We start from the raw sequence: 21,269 nt of genomic DNA on the forward strand, positions 1-21,269 counted from the left end.
ATTTAGTCCATGTTTCTCAAAGGCATTTTATTTTATGCAATGGTTGTTAACATGGTAAACATATAAGCCAACTAGCCAACCATCCATCCATCCATCCATCCACATCTCTCAATTAGGAAGTCATAGTGGAACATTATTTTGCCCAAGAAGACAGGTAATCTCAAAAATTGAAGAAGTATTTTTAGGTATAGGAATAGAATTAAAAGAATAGGAATGGTGGCTTCTATCAAACTGTCCTAGCTCATAACCCTGAAATGAATACTCACTTAGTCCTATCCATTAAAGTTTTAGGAATGGGAGACAATTATCTTTGTTGCTCTGCCTATCAAGAGAGGATGAGCAAGGAGCAAGAAACTGGGGCAAGTCCTGGAAGCAACATACCACCTTGTCATTTCCTGGTCCTGTTATTCAGGGCCTGCATGGTGAGGACTCCTGATGAAGACTTGCTGGATAAATTTAAAAAATGAGCGACCATTGTATCAGGCAAACTCATGAGAAACTAAGCTGAAATCCTTTTGCTTCCTAAGGTTTTAAAGTGTGCTTTCATCCTGGAATTCCTCCATCTTTACCTTCCCTCCTCTCCTCACCCTCAACATACCACACTGCCTCCTTAACACCACCCTCCTGGTAATGCTTTAGCTAAGACTGGAAAAAATTTTTCTTGCAAACTATGTAAGTAGATTACATCGTTTTGATGATTTTGTTCACATCTTAAGTGGGTATTTATATAATCATAAATCAGCAATGCCTTTCCTACTAAATTAAAAAAAATACACCTGTGAAATAGATTATAATGCAGCTCATTTATAAGCTTCCAGTGTGAAGACTGATGAGCAGAATTTTGCCATATTTCAAGCCAAAAACAGCAGACACATACTGAAGTTACTTGTAGGTTTATTGTGGGCCTTTCAAAGTGTTGCAGCTAGAGTGAGCAGAGGCACTGATGTTATAAAAAATTAATTCTCATTACACCCTCAAATGGTGTCATGATGATTTGCAAATGTTTTTCTTCAAAATTCTCTTTGATAGTGGTAGGATTCCCTGTGAATTGAATCTATTTCAGTTTTTCATCTTAGTTTCTTCAATGTTAAAATGTTTTAGCTCAAAGAAATACAAGGATCATGGTTCTTATTAGGCTTCTTCTAGGACAAATATTAATTTTTAAACTTTCGACAAGAAAGGGATATAAAGCAGAACACAGAAATAATCAGGACTAAACTTAGTATTTCAAAGCCATAGGATCAGAATTTTTGCTTTATTTTTTTCCCCACAATTTTTACTCAAATCTAGACAGTATTTTTCATACCAGTGCTGGAATATAACTTCAGTTTAGACTGTGAGTTACTCATACAGTTCATCACTAAATAACACATGGCCTTGAGAAAACTGCTCTAGGGTTTTAATTTTAAACTGAAAGAAAAAAAAAAAAGTAAAGGAGCTTTGTGAACATACGTCCACATAGTTTTTAATGACTAATAATTTGAAAGGATGCTTTTGTACCTAATTTTATAAAAATCTATTTAAGAAGAGCATTAAGAAATACTATATGAGAATGAATACCCAACTTTTGTATCAACATGGACGGGACTGGAAGAGATTATGCTGAGTGAAATAAGTCAAGCAGAGATAGTCAATTATCATATGGTTTCACTTCTTTGTGGAGCATAACAAATAACATGGAGGACATAGGTTGATGGAGAGGAGAAGGGAGTTGAGGGAAATTGGAAGGGGAGATGAACCATGAGAGACTATGGACTCTGAAAAACAATCTGAGGGTTTTGAAGGGGCGGGGGGTGGGAAGTTGGGGGATCCAGGTGGTGGGTATTATGGAGGGCACGTATTGCATGGAGCACTGGGTGTGGTACATAAACAATGAATTCTGTTACACTGAAAAGAAATTAAATTTAAAAAAAAGGATGCTTTTGTACCTAGTTTTATAAAAATCTATTTAAGAAGAGCATTAAGAAGTACTATATGAAGTTAACATCAAAACTAAACAAATAGGATTATAGGAGAAACACCTTGAAGGTGTCATTTTCTGCCCAGCACAGAGAGAGGGTAAGAAAGACATAACTTTCCCTGGGGTGGGGGCGGGGCAGGGACAAGGGAGTGGAAACAAGTAAAATAAATAGGGTGCCCAAAGTATCTCTAGTCAAGTGAGTTTCTATTATAGTTTGAGAAAGGCAAAGAAGAGCATGAGTATTTCAGGGTTTTGGTTATGGTGTGCTGCAGGGAATTGTCTCAGCAGACAAAGGAGGAAGGGTGTCACAGAGAAATGGGGTTGGAGATTCTATTAGCAGACTCATGCTGTTGGTTTTTGACATAAAGGTTTTTTGGAGGCCTTGGGTCCCATCGTGGAGGTTGGGAGATCAAAGAGCCACACAAGTCATGGTCCATGCATGGGGAGAGTGTAAAGACCAAGAGGAACCATTTCATCCCCCAAAACCTCTCTCAAAATGCCGTGTGCAGTCTTATGCCTCTAATGCCTGATGTTAAAAATACAATATAACAAAACAGTTGACTGACTACCTCTTCCACAGAGCTCAGGCACACTTTTATGAGGGTTTTATGAGAATAACCCTAGTGATGCACAGCATGGCTTTGTGAAAGTGGGCCCTGATGGTAAAGCGGGACTATGGGGCTGGACCAGGTGGTGAATGCTACTCCCATCCTTATGATAGGTTCTTTCCTAGGGTGTTCTTTGTCGCCTCATATCAGTGAAGGCCTGGTGAGTTCACTTTAAAGATTCTTGGTCCAAGCCTAGAAGAGTAGGAACCCTAGGGTGGCACAATTTAGGCTCAAGCTAATGATCCTCAGAACATACAGGACTTCGTATAAATATGTTAAGACATTTCATATAATGATACCAGATCCTGGATATACACCCCATCAGCCATGAAATTCCTATGTGGTAGAACCATGTTCTAGAAAGAATTTGATAAAAATTCCACATACACTAGTAATGGTGATACAGTACTGACATTCCCATTGAAGTTTAAAAAAAAGCAAAGCAAGGGAAAAATAGGCCTCTAATCTTTTATTCTCAATTCTGAAATCTACAAAGCTTTAAAAAGCTGTAATCTTTTCTTCATCTGGCAACATAACCTGAACTGAATAGTCTTTTTTATGTTGCTTATTATAAATGTTTACATATTTTGCTGCAAAAACAATGTATTTCATTATGAGAATCCAACTACCTTCTATAAAGTAAGACATTAATTGCTTCTATTAAGCAAAAACATAAAAAATAAACCTACAAAAATGAGGATGTGTTATGGATGCGACATGATTGACCATCTGTTGTTAATACTGGAAGCTGGTCATAAGGACGTGGGAGGGCTGTCATTATGTTAGGTTTCTTTTGTGTGGATGCATAAATAAATAGAAAGTTAATAAATAGGAGGGTAATAAGGTAGGTAATAAACATTTAAAACATAATAAAAAATGAAACCAAACTAGTAAAAGAAGATTGAGAACATTTATAAGAACTACCCTATGCTATAAAGTGTTCTAGTCATCTTTCTTTAGGATATGTACTGCTCTACTTATTATAAAATATCTTAAAATCAGATTTTTTATAATTTTTCTTATTTCAAATTTCTTATACCAAATATTCTCCACAAATTATAACTGACAATAAATAAAATAAATGTGTCTTCCAACTTCTTAAAAAAAAGTTTACTTTTGTCTTTTGGGCTTCCTGCCATACGAAAGATGTAGAGGTGAACAAAAGAGATCATTTAGAACAGAAAGAAAAAAAGTCCAAAATACCAGAAATCCACAGCTGTTTATAACCTAAATAGGACAGAAAAATATACAAAGGATAGACTCCTGAGAACATGGAGATAGAGCTTTGTGTAGGCAAGTTCATTTCCCAAGAAGTAGAAGAAAGGAAGAAATAAAAGGAAATAGCCTCAAAACCCTCCCTTGATTTTTAAATATAAGTTGTTTTAAAAAAATTGATTCTTCTCCTTACTAGTTTCCTTTCTCAGCCTACAGTATCAATGTGCTTATGTAATAGAGGAGATGGGACAGAGGGAGGCAGAGAGAGAGCATGAGGAAAGATGGGGAGAGGGAGAAGAATGGGGAAGAAAAAAAAAGCTAATATGGATTCTTATTTATCAGATGTGGAAAATGAGACAAATGAAGATTAAACAAACTAAAAAAGCATGGTGGGAGGAGGCTTTCATTCTTAGTTCTCAGCATCACATGGTCAACCCTAAATTCAAAAGCAATATTTTAACTAAATAAACTGTCTTTCCTACATTCAAGCAGTATACATATAAATATTCTTATTCAGCTGTTATTCTGCACCTATGTTAATTCACTGTGATGAAAACAAACATTCTGAAAAGAAAATTTCTTTCCTCATTAAAAATGAAAATAAATAGTTTACTATACAGAAGTGGGGATATAGCATTACCCTGAGTTGTCACCAATTCAGTTGTTAGTGGAATCTTAGTTGTGAAGAATTTCTGAGTGGATTGGTCAGTTTCTGCTGGGAAAAAACACAGTAAGATTGGTGGCTTTCAGTAATTATTATCATGAACATATCAAAAAACCCCACACTTCTTTCTGCCCCATGGGAAATTGCATTTATATGTATGTCTTGTCATCACAAAATTTCAAGGTTAAAGATACATTTTAATAACTAATTTATTATATTTGCTATCTTCTTGACCTATTCTTTTAATGATTATTGTAAGGATTTCCAAGAACTTTTAGTTCACGATTACTATTTCTTGATCCTGGATGTGGCCATTCCAAACTGTGACTCTCAACTGTTTTTATATATTACTGTCCTCATGCCTCCCTTCTATTTTATAAGCTCCAAAGTTATTTATGTGAGCTGGAAAAGAAATACAGGGTATGAAAACAGGTGCATTTACACTGTATAAGAATAAATATTCTTCTATTTATGTGATGTGAGAGTCAAAGTTTATTGACATAGGCAAATTTTTCTGGCAAAATAAGAAAACTAAGTGTGGCACTACTACTACTTCTGTATTATCTTGAAGTCATCACAGCATCATATAGACACAGAAATTACTTTGCCACTTTACCACACCTTGTATCCAAGAAAATACTTGGGGCATAGAATACACTGTTGTCTTTTTTTTTTTTTTTCCTGCCCTGGTTTATAATCTGGATTCTGCTCATAACAGATATACTTGTGACCATTGGCAGGCGATGGCTCTTACTTCAATAAACCAAGGTACATTAAAATAAATAGGATATAGAAGCTACATAGCATATCTAGCAGTGGTTCTTGAAAAGTACTTTTGACTTTGCGGTCATGGATGATGTTCACTTTGTGGATATTGGCTAGAATAGATGAATATTTGAAAATTAGGGTGTGTTTGCTCAGTTTTAAATTTGTTCCTTTAAAAAGGATTTCATTTTGAAATATGATCAGTAACTTCATCTCAGTACACACACACAAAGGATAGATTAATTTGAAAAGGGATGAAGGGAGGAAAATAAGGCAACTGATTTAAATAAACACAGCCATGTTAGATGTATTGTGGACAGGGCAAAGGAATCAACAAACACAAGCTGGGAATTCTTGTTTTTTGATTCATTTTCAATCGAGGGTCAGGCAAACTGGGATTTTCCATGCTGTGAAAGTGTTGGTACTGAACTGAAAGCATGGCTCTCTCACCCCCACCAACCTTCCAGATGCACCTGACCATCCTTCTTTCTCCAGGAGAGTCACGTGCTCATCATATTAGCCTGACCACCATTTTCTGAAATGCCTCTCTCCCATCTGTCTTTAACCTGAAAGAACCCTTCACATCTTTAACTTCAACTCTCACTCCAGCTTGAAAATCTGGTGTAAATGTTGCCTCCTCCCCTAATGCACCCAGTATTTGGCTTCTTTAACATGTTGCTCATTTCTCTACCACACTCATTTGTACAACACTGAGGTGAATTCCAGGAGCTCTGGTGACTGAGTATGCGGGCTCCAATCCAGCTCTGACATTAGCTGTGTGACTTAGCCCAATTTTTAAATCTCTTTATGCCTCAATTCTCTAATCTATAAAATGGGACAAGTAATAGAATCTACCTCAGCATTGTGGGATTTAAATGAAAACATTACACATAGTGCACTGGGGGACAATGAAAAAGCACTATTATCACTAATCCTGTTTTTTCATATTAGATGCTGAGCTCTCCAGAGAAAGGACTCCCCCTTAAAAACAGTTTCTTTTTTGGAACTCCCATTGTTTAACATTTCACTTAACACCCAAAAAATACTCAATAAATTGAAAATGAAATTTTTCTTCCCAAAGGCGGTTTCAAATATGGAAAAAAAGCAACAAAAAGTATAGCACTGATACACTTTGGGAATATTCCTCTCTTTGAACAGTTAAAATTTTGTCAAGATATTTTAAAATATTCTCATTTTCAATTGAAAACCAGCATAAATATTAGAAAGACAAATGTACGGTTAATGTAAAAGAATCAAGTGAATGGATTTTTTTATAATGGTAAAAAGAGACCCTCTATTGTTTAGAAGCATTGATATACACAATGCACACATAGCTACTTCAAAAGCAATCCCTGAAAGGTAGGTCCTTATTGGGCTGAAATATGAAAACTAATTTTACCCAGGGTGGTTTGCAGTTCCTCTTCACCAGTACTTGGTGAAATCATGGGTATAAAAGGGCTGCCTCGTGTCTCTAAAGGAGCTGCAAAAGAAAAGCATGAGTGTTGTCAATCTTTAGATGCAAAAGCCAGCACCAGACCAGAATATTACACGAGATTCCTTCATTTGACACAGAAAAAGGAAAACATGAAATGGGTCATGAAGAAGAAAGTTAGATGTACACAGAACCTTCAGGAAAATGACTGTGGAATATAAGAATAATGGTTCTCAACTGTTCTTTTTTTTTCTCCCACCCACCAGGACAGATAAGAACATTCAGGGCTTGACACACTTCATGACCATCCCTGGTTAAGATGGGGTATGAGTTAGAAACAGTTCTGGTCTGTCAGCCACAGCGCTCTCTCTCCCTCCCATTCAAGAGAACATACAGGGTTATAAAAGTGAATGAAAATATTAATTATTGCAGTGGTCATCTGAAGTCTCCTCAAGTTTATTTTTAAAAGTAAATCATTGGCAAAGTTCAGTATTTTGATCAACATTAAAAATAATTACTTGTCAGAACCTTTCCTAACTTCTCACGTGCTAGTGTGTTGTAGCACTACAGCTGAGAACCATTAAACATGCAGAAAATGTTAACTAGATGGGCATGAGCATGTGGACTCATTCTGAACATGGAAGTAAATGAAGTAGATACAAATGAACTCAGTAATGAGTGGTCTTAAGTTGGTCTTCAGAACAAAGCCTTTACAACAGTGAAGACATTGCTATTGTATTTTGCAAAGAGCAAGAGTAATGAGAATGAGATGATGAGGTGGATTGAGAAGAGATGATGTTTCAATATGACAAATTGAGAAAGACCTGCAATTGGACCATAGCAAAGAAAACAATTAGAGGTGGTTGGTAGAGGAAAACCATTACCTATTGTTGTCTCTGGTGGATCAATTCTAAAGGTAACGGGTTGCAGAACTAGGCCAAAAGCAAATCAAGGAAATATATTTAAGAAAATTACTACTTACATTTCTGTGTTTATGCTTCTATTTGAACATTTAAACTTTCTCAAAGAATCATAATAAATATAAGAAAATTCTACATATTAGATGACACTTAGGAAAATTTAGCTAAAACTTCAAAGGTCTCAGAGAGCAGAGTCAGAGAGGGAGTGGGAACTGCAAGGTAGAGTCACGAATGGGAGCCATGAGCCAGAGCCATGAACCGGAGACACAAGCCAGGCTGTCCAGGCACCCACGGAACTCGCAGCATGCCGGGGCTGGGACTGGCCTGGCCGAGCATGCTGGCGCCACAACTGGAGGCAGGTGTCGCTCATGCCTGGGCCACCATGCTCTTGGGCTCTGCTTTGGGGTGCACCTTGCCTGGACTGTGGTCGATATACTCAGCTATACATCCCCTCAACCACCTCTCACCAAAATGACTAGGAGGAGGAACACCCAACAGAGGAAAAACTCAGAGACTGTGCCCTCTGCCAGAGAACTATTGGATATGGACATAAACAGTATGCCAGAAAGGGGTAACAATTATCCAAGCAATGGCTAGGTTGGAGAAGACCATTAGTGACAACATAGAATCTCTAAGGGCGGAAGTGAGAGCCAATCTGGCAGAAGTTAAAAATGCTATCAATGAGATCCAATCTAATCTAATCTAAATACTCTATCAGCTAGGGTAACTGAGGCAGAAGATCAAATTAGTGATCTAGAAGACAAACTGATAGAAAAGAAGGATCAGGAGGAACCCTGGAACAAACAGTGTAGAAGCCATGAAAACAGAATTAGGGAAATAAATGACATTTCGATGTCAGAATTATTGGGATCCCTGAGGGGATGGAGAAAGAGAGAAGACTAGAAGATACAGTTGGACAAATTCTGGATGAAAATTTCCCTAATCTGAGGAATGGAATAAGTGTTAGTGTCCTAGAGGCAGAATGGACACCCCTTAAGATCAACAAGTCTAGAAAAACAACCAGACACTTAATTGTGAAATTCATGAATCGTAATTTCAGACAGGAGGTCTTAAGGACAGCTAGGGGGAAGAGATTCCTTATGTATAGAGGAAGGACCATCAGAATAACATTGGACCTGTCCACAGAAACCTGGCAAGCTAGAAAGGGCTGGCAAGACATATTCAGGACACTAAATGAGAAGAATATGCAGCCAAGAATACTTCATCTAGCAAGGCTGACATTCAGAATGGATGGAGAGATAAAGAATTTCCAAGACCAGCAAGGTTTAAAAGAGTATGTGACCACTAAGCCAGCACTACAAGAAGTATTAAGGGAAGTTCTATAAAAGAAGGAAGAACCCGAGAGTGACACAGAACAGAAATCTACAGAGATAATCTATAGAAACAAGGACTTCACAGGCAACATGATGTCAATAAAAACGTATCTTTCAATAATCACCCTCAACATGAACGGCTTAAATGCTCACATAAAATGGCACAGGGTTGCAGATTGGATAAAACGATGGGACCCATCCATATGCTGTCTACAAGAGACACATTTGGAACCTAAAGATACATCCAGACTGAAACTGAAAGGATGGAGAACCATCTTTCATGCCAATGGGCCTCAAAAGAAAGCTGAGGTAGTGATTCTCATATCAGATAAATTAGATTTTAAGCTAAAGACTGTAGTCAGAGATAAAGAAGGACACTACATCATTCTTAAGGGGTCTATCCACCAAGAAGATCTAAAAATTATAAATATTTATGCCCCCAACATGGGAGCAGCCAACTACATAAGCCAACTGTTAATCAAAATAGTCATATTGTTATGAATACATTAATTGTAGGGGATCTTAACATGCCACTCTCAATAACAGACAGATCATCCAAGCAGAAAATCAATAAAGAAACAAGAGCATTGAATGACACATTGGACCAGATGGACCTCATAGATATATACAGAACATTCCACCCTAAAACAACAGAATACTCATTCTTCTGGAGCACATATGAAACTGTCTCCAGAACAGACCATACACTGGGCCACAAATCAGAGCTCAACTGATACCAAAAGACTGAGATTATTCCCTGCATATTCTCAGATCACAATGCTTTGAAACTGGAACTCAACCAAAAGAAAAAGTTTGGACGGAATTCAAACACTTAGAAGCTAAAGACCATCCTGCTCAAGAATGTTCGGATCAACCAGGAAATCAAAGAAGAACTTAAACAATTCATGGAAACCAATGAGAATGAAAACACATCGGTCCAAAACCTATGGGATACAGCAAAGGTATTCCTAAGGGGGAAATACATAGCCATCCAAGCCTCACTCAAAAAAATTGAAAAATCCTGAATATACCAATTCTCTTTACACCTTAAAGAACTGGAAAATCAACAACAAATTAAGCCAGCCCCATGCACAAGAAGAGAAATAATCAAGATTAGAGCAGAGATCAATGATTTAGAAACTAGAGATACAGTAGAATACATCAACAAAACTAGAAGCTGGTTCTTTGAAAGAATCAATAAGATCAATAAGCCACTGGCCAAACTAATCCAAAAGAAAAGAGAGAGGACCCAAATTAATAAAATTATGAGAGAAAGGGGAAAGATCACTACTAACACCAAGGAAATAGAAACAATCATCAGAAATTATTATCAATAGTTATATGCCAATAAGTTAAGCAACCTAGAAGAAACGGATGCATTTCTGGAAACCTATAAACTTCCAAGACTGAAACAGGAAGGAACTGACAACCTGAATAAACCAATATCTAGTAACAAGATTGAAACAATGATCAAAACCTCCCCCCAAAAACAAGAGCCCAGGACCTGATGGATTCCCTGGGGAATTCTACCAAACATTTAAAGAAGAAATAATACCTATTCTCCTGAAACTGTTTCAAAAAATAGAAACAGAAGGAAAACTTCCGGACTCTTTTTAGGAAGCCAAACCAGGCATCAAAAAGGAGAATTTCAGACCAATACCCCTGATGAATATGGATGTCAAGATTCTCAACAAGATCCTTGCTAATAGGATCCAACAGTACATTAAAAAGATCATCCACCATGACCAGGTGGGATTTATCTCTGGGATTCAAGGGTGGTTCAACATTCACAAATCAATCAATGTGATAGAACAAATCAATAAGAGAAGACAGAAGAAACACATGATTCTCCGAATTGGTGCAGAAAAAGCGTTTGACAAAATACTGCATCCTTTCTTCATTAAAACTCTTCAAAGTATAGGGATAGAGGGAACATTCCTCAACTTCATAAAATCTATCTATGAAAAATACACAGTGAATATCATCCTCAATGGGGAAAAGCTGACAGCCTTCCCTTTGAGATCAGGAACACGACAAGGATGCCCACTGTTGCCACTGTTGTTCCATATAGTACTAGAAGTTCTAGAAACATCAATCAGACAACAAAAAGAAATCAAATTGGCAAAGAAGTTGTTAAACTCTCTCTTCATGGATGACATGATACTTTATATGGAAAACTCAAAAGACTCCACCCCAAACTACTAGAACTCATACAGCAATTCAGTAATGTGGCAGGATACAAAATTAATCTACAGAAATCAGTTGCTTTCTTATACACTAACAATGAAAATACAGAAAGGGAAATTAGAGAATCGATTCCATTAACTATAGAACCAAGAACCGTAAGATACCTTGGAATAAACCTAAACAAAGAGGTGAAGGATCTGTACTTGAGAAACGACAGAACACTCATGAAAGAAATGAAGAAGACACAAAAAGATGGAAAAGCATTCCATGCTCATGGACTGGAAGAATAAACAGTGTTAAAATGTCTATGCTTCCCAGAGCAATCTATGCTTCCAATGCCATCCTGATCAAAATTCCACCAACATTTTTCAAAGTGCTGGAACAAACAATCCGAAAATTTGTATGGAAGCAAGCAAGAAAGACCCTGAATTGCTAAGGACATATTGAAAAAGAAAAACAAAACTGGGGGGCATCATGTTGCCTGATTTCAAGCTTTACTACAAAGCTGTGATCACCAAGACAGCATGGCACTGGCACAAAAACAGACACATAGATCAGTGGAACAGAGTAGAGAATCCAGACATGGACCCACAACTCTATGGTCAAGTCATCATCAACAAAGCAGAAAAAAAATCCAGTGGGAAAAAGGGACTCTTCAATAAATGGTGCTGGGAAAATTGGACAGCTATGTATAGAAGAATGAAGCTTGACCATTCTCTTACACCATACACGAAGATAAACTCGAAATTGATAAAATACCTCAATGTGAGGTCTGAATCTATCAAAATCCTAGAGGAGAACATAGGCAGTAACTTCTTTGACGTCATCCATAGCAACTTCTTTCAAGACATGTCTCCAAAGGCAAAGGAAACAAAAGCAAAAATGAACTTTTGGGACTTCATCAAGATCAAAAGCTTTTGCACAGCACAGGAAACAGTCAACAGAACAAAGAGGCAACCCATGGAATGGGACAAGATATTTGCAAATGACACTACAGACAAAGGGCTGATATCCAAGATCTATAAAGAATTCCTCAAACTCAACACTCAAAAAACAATCATGTCAAAAAATGGGCAGAAGACAAGAACAGACACTTCTCCAAAGAAGACATATAAATGGCTAATGGACACATGAAAAAATGTTCATCATCATTAGCCATCAAGGAGATTCAAATCAAAACCATGTTGAGATACCACCTCACACCAGTTAGAATGGCCAAATTAACAAGACAGTAAACGATGAGTGTTGGAGAGGATGTGGAGAAAGAGGAACCCTCTTACACTGTTGGTGGAAATGCAAGTTGGTGCAACCACTTTGGAAAACAGTGTGGAGACTCCTTAAGAAATTAAAAATAGAGCTATCCTATGACCGTGCAATTGCACTACTTGGTATTTACCCCAAAGATACAGATGTAGTGAAAAGAAGGGCCATCTGTACCCCAATGTTCACAGCAGCAATGGCCACAATTGCCAAACTGTGGAAAGAGCCAAGATGCCCTTCAAGAGATGAGTAGATAAAGAAGATATGGTCCATACATACAATGGAGTATCATGCCTCCATCAGAAAGGATGAATATCCAACTTTTGTTATCAACATGGACGGGACTGGAGGAGATTATTCTCAGCAAAAAAAGATAAGCAGAGAGAGTCAATTATCATATGGTTTCACTTACTTGTGGAGCATAAGGAATAAAATGAGAATGAAAATGAAAAAAATTCATGCAGTTTATAAGATTAAATCTTCACAAAAAGGAAATATACATTCTATATCCATTATTTTGTCCAAGCTTCTTCCATATCACAATGATTAAAAAATGTATTTATCTCAAGAACATTTTTTGAAAAACATACTTCCTAACTGGGAAAAGAGAATAATTTATTTACCAGGTTCGCTCTGAGAGACTTCAGGGTCTGGTTTAGGGGGAAGGAGCACATCTCTTGGAACTGAAAGAAAAAAGATTATCAAACACTGTACTCTAAAGATTTTTTTAAAAAGATTTTATTTATTTATTTGACACACAGAGAGACCACAACTAGGCAGAGAGGCAGGCAGAGAGAGGAAGGGAAGCAGGCTCCCTGCTGAGCAGAGAGCCCGATGCAGGGCTCAATCCCAGGACCCTGAGATCATGACCTGAGCCAAAGGCAGAGGCTTAACCCACTGAACCACCCAGGCACCCCCAAACACTGTACTCTAAATGCCACATCTGGAGTGAAACCCAACCCACAGATAGAATATCCTGGAAAACATGAATAAAGCAAAGGTATTTTCACAATGGCTAAAAAGTAAAGCCAAGAAGATGACTGTTTTATTCAAAATTTAAAAAGCCACTGTGTAAATGTGGTTCTGGTGACAGTTAAATAAAATTGGTTCCAGTTCTTCATGAATCCTCTTTTGGGAGGGGGGCAGGGAAGAGTTTAATGCCATAAGTAATGGCATTAAATACAAGAAGGTGACTCAAGTCAGTAGAGCATGTGACTCTCAATCACAGGGTTGTAGGCTCAAGATCCATATTGGGTATACAGATTACTGGAAAAATCAAGTCTTAAAAAAAAGGGGGGGGGAATTAGTTTTTGCCTGAGGTGGTTACTTACCATTTGATATTCATACTAAAAGTCCACTGAGAGGAAAAGAAAATGTATTATCCTAGATAATGTACATATAAATGGCCTATAAATTAAGAAAGACAGCAGGAAAGGCAAATTCTTGAATATGTAAGAGGAGAACAAAGCTTTACTCTAAAAGACACTCATAGTTATTCTGGGGGAGGAAATGGAGCAAGAGGAATCTACCCATCATTAGAAGCTATCACATGTAAAGTTTATGAAAGTGCTTGTAACATAGTAAATGCCAGATCAATGTTGCCATTTTTGTCATTCTTAGTGATGTGGCTTCCAGTACCTTACATTTCAGGGCCTCCTGACAGATAAGAGTATGACAACTAGGGACAAAAATGTCAGCTGAAAGAGACCTACTTATAGTAGTTCCCTGATACCCGGTACATTTTTAGAATTTTGGTAAAACAAAACAGTAGGCTGCAAATCTGATGCCTGAGGGAATCTGAGGAAAATACCAGGGTAAGTTGCCTATTATTAGCACCAGTTTTCTATGACAAAGTCTCCTTCCAAGAACAAGGTCAAGTGTTTCTTTGGCTCAGTTTCCCCATAAAGAGGTCTTTCTCAGTCCAAATCACTTGCTGAAAGGTTTTCCTACCACAATGAAGATGTGGTAAGTACCAGAATCCCTTTGGTAGACATTGTAATTTTCTTGCATCTTAAATGATGCTGGGGAAAAATTGGGGTTCACGCTAGAATTCTACCTCAGAAAAACACAAGGAAAGCTTTGCACCATGAGGTAACCAAACACATTGTCCCCATTAGTGTAGAGTGTAGTTTATAAAGAACTGACATTCTCTTTGTACTGCTTTTGGAGATCATATTTAACTTGCATTTCACAAGTGTTCTTAGTCTAGGCCTCTAAGTCCCATTGAAGTTATAGTTGTGGAATCTGGTATAGAGAGTAGGATCTTGATTCAATTAGAACTTTTATGAGCTAAAAGTTGTACAGAAACTTGAAAATTTGAATTTTTTTAAAAAGATTTTATTTATTTATTTGAGAGAGAGAGATAGAGTGAGGGAGCATGAGAGGGGAGGTCAGAGGGAGAAGCAGACTCCCCATGGAGCTGGGAGCCTGATGTGGGACTCGATCCCAGGACTCCAGGATCATGACCTGAGCCGAAGGCAGAGGCTTAATCCACTGAGCCACCCAGGCACCCCAAAAATTTGAATTAAAAAAAAAAACTTCAAAAAGATGAGTGGTCCACAAAAATAAGTGAAAACTTAGCACAATAGTGAACATTTGACCTTTGCTATGTAGTGTTTTTGGGGATTCGAAAGGTAAAATACGGGAAATTCCCAGTTGTAAATCAAACTAAATGTTTATCTGGAAGGTGAAAGACTTTGATTTGGTTGTGTGAAGATCATGGCCATACAAAGAAGCCTGTGGTTTTTAAATACCCTAAAAGGCTACAGTTCTTAACTATACAGACAGGAGCTGGATTAAGGCAAGGCAGAGAAAAAAATGTGCTACCAATAAATCCTCTGTACTGTAAATACATTACTTGCTGCCTGCTTTCGTTTACTGTGGAATGTAGGCCAGGGTAATGTGGATTCCTGCTGCTGCAATTGGCACTTTTTAACCATGAAGTGATGATTTAATAAACTGTCACTGCAGACTTTCTACAGCAGGTGAAATCAGTGGAAAGGAAAGAAAGAGAAATATCACAGGAAAGGGATATGAATCATCCTCTTACTTGGTCAACAGCAGCTCCAAGAAATGAAACTTTTTTGCTTTTTCCCTGTGTGGCGTTCCTCCAGATATTAAATTGAACAAAAGCATGATTCCTAAAATCTAAATCTTCCATGTGGGGAGAAAGTTTGTGTATTAATAATGACAATTTATATGAGAAGGTAGTTTTGATTTCCTTATAAGAATATTTTTATAATAACTATGTGTAATTAATATATAATACTGGTATTATATACCTTTAGATTCAATTATATTAGCCAACTTACCATTTATATTCACCAATTATATTACCCTCTTTTTGAATAAAGTGCACCAATCCAAAGAAAAATTCAACTAAGACATTTATGAATGGAAATGTCTAATCTGGACAAATGTAAATGAATGGATATGAATGTTTTGCTAGAATAGATGAGAGAAATTAATCTGTTATTCTCTGATAAGGATGGTGGAATATGAAGTTCCCTTTTTTAAAATATTTTATTTATTTATTTGAGAGAGAAAGACAGAGTGAGAGAACAAGCTGGGGAGAGGGGCAGAGAGAGAGGAAGAAGCAGAATCCCTCGAGCAGGGAGCCTAACATGGGGCTCAATCCCAGGACCCTGGGATCATGACCAGGGCTGAAGGCAGACACTTAACTAACTGAGCCACCCAGGCACCCTGGAATATGTTTTCAATGAGATTTACTTCCACAATTAGCTACAAAGAGACTGATAGTCTTGGAAAAGAAATATACATGGACTATACACCATTTTTATCTCTGAATTCTCTGGTCTTTATGCTAACCTTGTACCTTTAGGTCCCATCTAGCAGGAAGCATGTCTCCATCTGTGTGGCGACCACTCTCTGCATTCACCTGTGCCATTGGGCCACCCCTTCTTCCAGAGCCTTTAGCTTCCATTATTTCTATTATCTTATATGTTTCTCCATTAGTCTGTATTTCCACTTACTTATGATTTCCTCTCTCTTTGCCTATAAAACAGTCCAAATGCTCCAACATCCTAAAAATAATAATCATTTCCTTGATACGCCTTCCCCTTCAAACCACTCTTCCCTTGCTCTCATTCCTATAATCGAAAAACTTCATCTACCTTTGCTTCTGGTCTCTCAATTATATCTTCATCTGCTGTGGTCTGGCTTCCTCTTCACTGACCTCCTGCAACAGTAGGTCCACAGTGCTTTATCCAAAGCTCTCAAGTCCAAAGGCTCCAAAAACTTAGCCTTTTTCTTCACTAATTAGGTCGCAAAACCTGACTAGACCCGACTAAGGCTAATAACACTTTTTATTCATCTGGTGTGGTACAACTATTCATACCTCTCACTGCAGACATAGTAATATATTTGGTGTATGTTCTCTTTTGCCTTTCTAAAACCTAAAAACTGCTGGATTTTAATAGGTCCACAGGTTTTGGATATGGGTTTCTGGATCTGCACTGTCAAGTCCAGCAGCTCCTCTGTCATTGTGGACCACGCTTCCCTGCCTTACCTCCGGAAGCCCTTCTTCCTGATACTCTACTATATTTCTGGTAGCAACTTCTGCTGGCTTCTCATCCCCTATCCATTTCCTAAATTTAACTGTGGCCCCCAAGTCTTTGATCTCTAACTTCTCAGTCTATACTTTCTTTTGGGTGATGTCATTCACACACAAAATTTAATAACCTGCTTGATGTAGATAAGTGACTCCCACACCTATACCCCATATTTTCAGTTTAGAAATCTCTAAATACATTTTGACCACCAGTTAGACATCTCCACTTGGAAGTCCTACTGGCCCTCCAAGCCCAGTATGCACAAACACAAGTGCTTATTCGCCACTGTGTTCTCCGCCTTAGTTAGTGGCATTATCAACTACTACTTACCCAAACTAGAAGCAACAGTATCATCCTTCTCTCCATAGCAACAGTCATTGCCTACATCCTAATGATTCTATTTCCAAAGGCATTTCAGCATTCTTCCCTCATTTCCTAACAGTGAAAATGCTTAAGTGTCCCTGTGAACTGGAATTTACCAAAAGGAAATCCTCACATTTGTGAGGATTGCATAACTTGACAAAATCTATCTGGTTCACTTCCAATGACTGAGGTCTATCCAGATACCTATGGGCCATAAGAGTCAGCACGAAGCCACGAGAGCTCTTTGTTTAGAAATATATCTACAAAGAAAGCACAGCTCTGTTGATCCAGGTATCAGGGTAAGTCCTTTGCTCTGAATTTGAAATCATTCCCGAGGCAGATCTGAAGAAAAGCCAGTTCTGTGTTGGTTCTGGACACGGCATGTGGGCTCAATTTATCTAGATTCCTCATTAAATGGTATAGACAGAGTTCAACTGAGTGGCTGCAAGACATTTTTTAAAAGCCTAAGTGGATGAGACTTGTGCTATATCTAGGAATCTATAGAATGGAAGATCTGTGTGGCCAGTCCCAGACTGACTTAATGGATACAGATTGAAAAATTCAAGTTTGTTACTTCTGATACTTCTCAGAATAAATTTCGAGATAAACCTTGTGATAAAACATAACTCTTGATTTCAGCATTACATTTGACATTTTTAGACTTTTACAGAGCATCTATTTCTCTAGGATACCAGTACATATTAAACCTATGTGTAAGTTCTCTGCTTTCTGATATAGAACCTATAGGAGCTGGTAAACAAGGTCTTGGGTTCATTAGGAGGCAAACCTGCATCTAGATATGACCCAGAAACTGAACCCATGAGAACCTAGTCTGTTTGAACACTCGTGAGAAAAAACAAGGATTATTCCTATAGGCACCACACCCCTGGAGCAGCAGGGGAGCCCCTGATGAATAAATGGTGGGATGAGAACCAGGTTTAGAGATGGGACCCTAAATGAACATGTGGAACTGGAGAGTCAACAGAATAAGCCCAATGGAGGCACCATGGGGTAATTTGTGCCATTATTCTAGTGCTCAAACTTAAGGTTCGAATTTCTGTGAAAAAATAAGGTGAAATTTAGACAAATATTGGATATTTAAAAAGAAAAAATATTTAACAATTAGATAGAGTTTAGTATTCAATATGGTTTAAGGATATTAAGTCACATTAGAACAAACAGTATTACTCTAACAAAAGGGAAAAGCACACAAAATCACTCAAACCTACTGTGGTTATCATCAATGACTCAATTTCTGGGACATTTTTTCCTCTGCAAATGAAAATGAGAAGTTGACCTTTTGCAAGTGGGAAGATCAACTTTTTTTCTTGTTGGTGTTTATAATACTGGATGTTGCATTTAGTGGTGCAAATTGACATTCTCAACTTCAGAGCAAAGGAGCCTCTCTCTGGCCTACTGCCACCTGCAACAACCAGACTATCTCACAATAGCAGTGGTACCCCCGCTTACAAGTCTGGAAAACATTTAAAGCAAGTGAATTCAGCCTTGCTTCCAAAATTCCATCATTTCATGCTACAGCTTAGAAATCCTTTGGTTCTAGGAATGTTCTGTAGGCTTCTAGGAGCATGTAGAAATTTATCATAATTGGACCATTTAAAAGAAAGAAAAAATTATAGCCTTTTCCAGATACCTTAGGTACACATTAGCTTTGTTTGATGAGAGAACTGTTCCTCTTACAGTGGCTTCATAAAGTCACTGAGGATCTAGAACATTGGTGGCAAGACTCAGGAAATATCTGGGTCCTTGTAGTTCCCACACCAACTACTCCCACCAGTATAAAATTATTCTCCCCATAAATGGACAAAAGGCCTTCTCAGATGATAGGCAAGAGACAGATTTATAGCTAAATAAATCTTTTATGTATGTGAAATTTCTTATTTCTCAACCTAAGTTGTTGCTACATGAACTGGTAAAGTAGAAATTGACTGAGAAAACCCCTCAGTGCTGGGTAGTGTAAAATTACGGAATCAAAGATAACGGGTAAACATCATTTCCTCTGTTTGCAAAACATTTTATCACTTTTTTATGGGAAAAAACCCTGAAATTCTTTATTTTATCTTATTTTGGTGAACCATTTGAACATAGTCTAGTTAACGTTGGTAGGTTTTTTTTTTATAAGTCAGAAAATATGAGAACTTTAGTTTTAAAGGAAATGTCTACCCTTGGCATAATTCTCTGACATTTGATTGAATCAGTAGCTTATTATGCAAGCAAATAGATAACCTGTGGAACCTCTGAGATGGTCATATCATGGATGATTCAACATGGTGTCAGAACATGAGTGAAATACTGCCCTTACACCCATCAGCTCTCAGGTGTCATTGCAGCAGAGTGTGACAGGAGAATGAATTTGGCTTAAACATGAAATAAATCATTTACCAGGCAGAGTATATGATACTTCTGGACTTGGTGATGCTTTTGGCTTTGAAGTAATAGGCTGGGACACCTCGTGAGCTGAAAGAGAGAACTTAGATCATGAGTCATTTTGTTTCAGCATCTCCCAGTCCTGACTTAAAAAGAAAAGTACCGAAATGGGAACTAGATAGAAAAATAAACTTTAAGCTCTGAACATTTCTCAGAATTCCAGATGCTTTTAGAAAAATGATGTCTGAGAAACCACAAAACATGACTAAGATGTAGGATTTTTTTGAAATCTTTTCAGAAGAGATAATTATTTTATTTTTTTGAAGCAATAACAAATTAATGCAGATGTGTTCTTCCTCTCTGGATGTTTGCTGGACTCCTCAAACCCAGTCTCATGTCTTTCTATGAAGATGAATTTAGTCAAGTCAGAGTAGAAGGCAATGAAGCATGCATAAAACAAACTTAAAGTCGGCTCAGGCAACAGCAGAAAGGGAAGCAGGAGGGGCCAGAGTGGGTAGGCTTACATTCTACACCCCCTAAAATTCTTAGGCCCCACATAAATCCTTAAATGAGCAAGTTCCTAAACTAAAATGGTCTTCCCACAACTGTTTCTTTGGAGTAATGAGTTGTTAATGTAACAGATACCAGAAAAAAAAAAAGTCTGATTTACTTATAGCTCATTTTACAATTTTAAAAGTGGTTTTAGAAGAACTGTGCTCTTTGGTCCTTACCATAATGATGGAAGGAAGGAATTATGAGCTCCCACTTTAATGGTTTGGGTTAGTGACAGTCTGCCTGAGGTTACACAGTAATTAAGCATAGAGATGAGACTGGAACTAAGTCCTAAGGTCTAGACATGAGCACTAGTTCTAAAGAGTTGGGATTTCTGGATCCCAGCACTGAGGTCACATTTTAACTTGTTTCTTATCTTTTAGGTGAATAAACCTGTCCTAACCCAAAGGGTGGCTGGAAGAATTAAATATGCAATGTCAAAATGATGTGAAAACTGTAGGACTATAATAAAATTTTTTTCCACTTCTAGAAGACTTTTATAAATTTGACACTGATTTTTACAAGTTTGACAAATTTGACATCTGAGTTTATTTTGATATTGTTTGCTCATATTGCTCATATTGTTTGCCCCACACAAGCCAGAAGCACCTGGAGTTTTGATGGTTATAAGATTTCTAGGTATAAAATTAATTGGGTTGTTGACTATTACCTAAGAACTTAGGAATCTAAAAATCAAGCCTTTATTCAATGACAAAATACTCTTGATGATTTGTACCAAACTTTTTTTTTCCACTTTGACCTTAAATGCCAAATACAGATTTAAATCTTGCCATCTGAGCATAAACAGGAAGAAAGGTGGTATGCCCGATTGTGAAATATCATTCTGAGAAAAGTAGTGGATGGACACACTGTGTTGCACTTGAAGTTGTATTCACTACTGTCATAGATCCCTTTAAAGTAAAATAATAATAAATTGCATTTGGTATTATATGGTGCACAGGACATTCTCCCACCCAAATGGCCTTTTGAAATTACAAGAGCTAGCCAAGGTAAGGGAGAAGGTACTAAGATTTGAATATTTATACAAAACAT

The 21,269-nt window shown here is 37.5% G+C and overlaps 1 protein-coding gene across 1 annotated transcript in view; it reads right to left on the reverse strand.

Moving 5' to 3' along the window:
* ABI3BP (ABI family member 3 binding protein) overlaps window positions 1-21,269 on the reverse strand; it is a 256,353-nt gene that overhangs the window by 50,840 nt on the left and 184,244 nt on the right. Inside the window, exons 20-23 of the mRNA XM_080808158.1 lie at window positions 19,680-19,754; window positions 12,969-13,028; window positions 6,612-6,692; window positions 4,424-4,498 (exon numbers count right to left, since the gene is read on the reverse strand). Coding sequence (XP_080664284.1) covers window positions 4,424-4,498; window positions 6,612-6,692; window positions 12,969-13,028; window positions 19,680-19,754 — 291 coding nt within the window. The remainder of the gene's footprint in view (window positions 1-4,423; window positions 4,499-6,611; window positions 6,693-12,968; window positions 13,029-19,679; window positions 19,755-21,269) is intronic.

The sequence above is a fragment of the Martes martes genome (genome assembly GCF_963455335.1).
Source record: "Martes martes genome assembly, chromosome: 1".
In the NCBI taxonomy this organism is placed as follows: Eukaryota; Metazoa; Chordata; class Mammalia; order Carnivora; family Mustelidae; genus Martes; species Martes martes.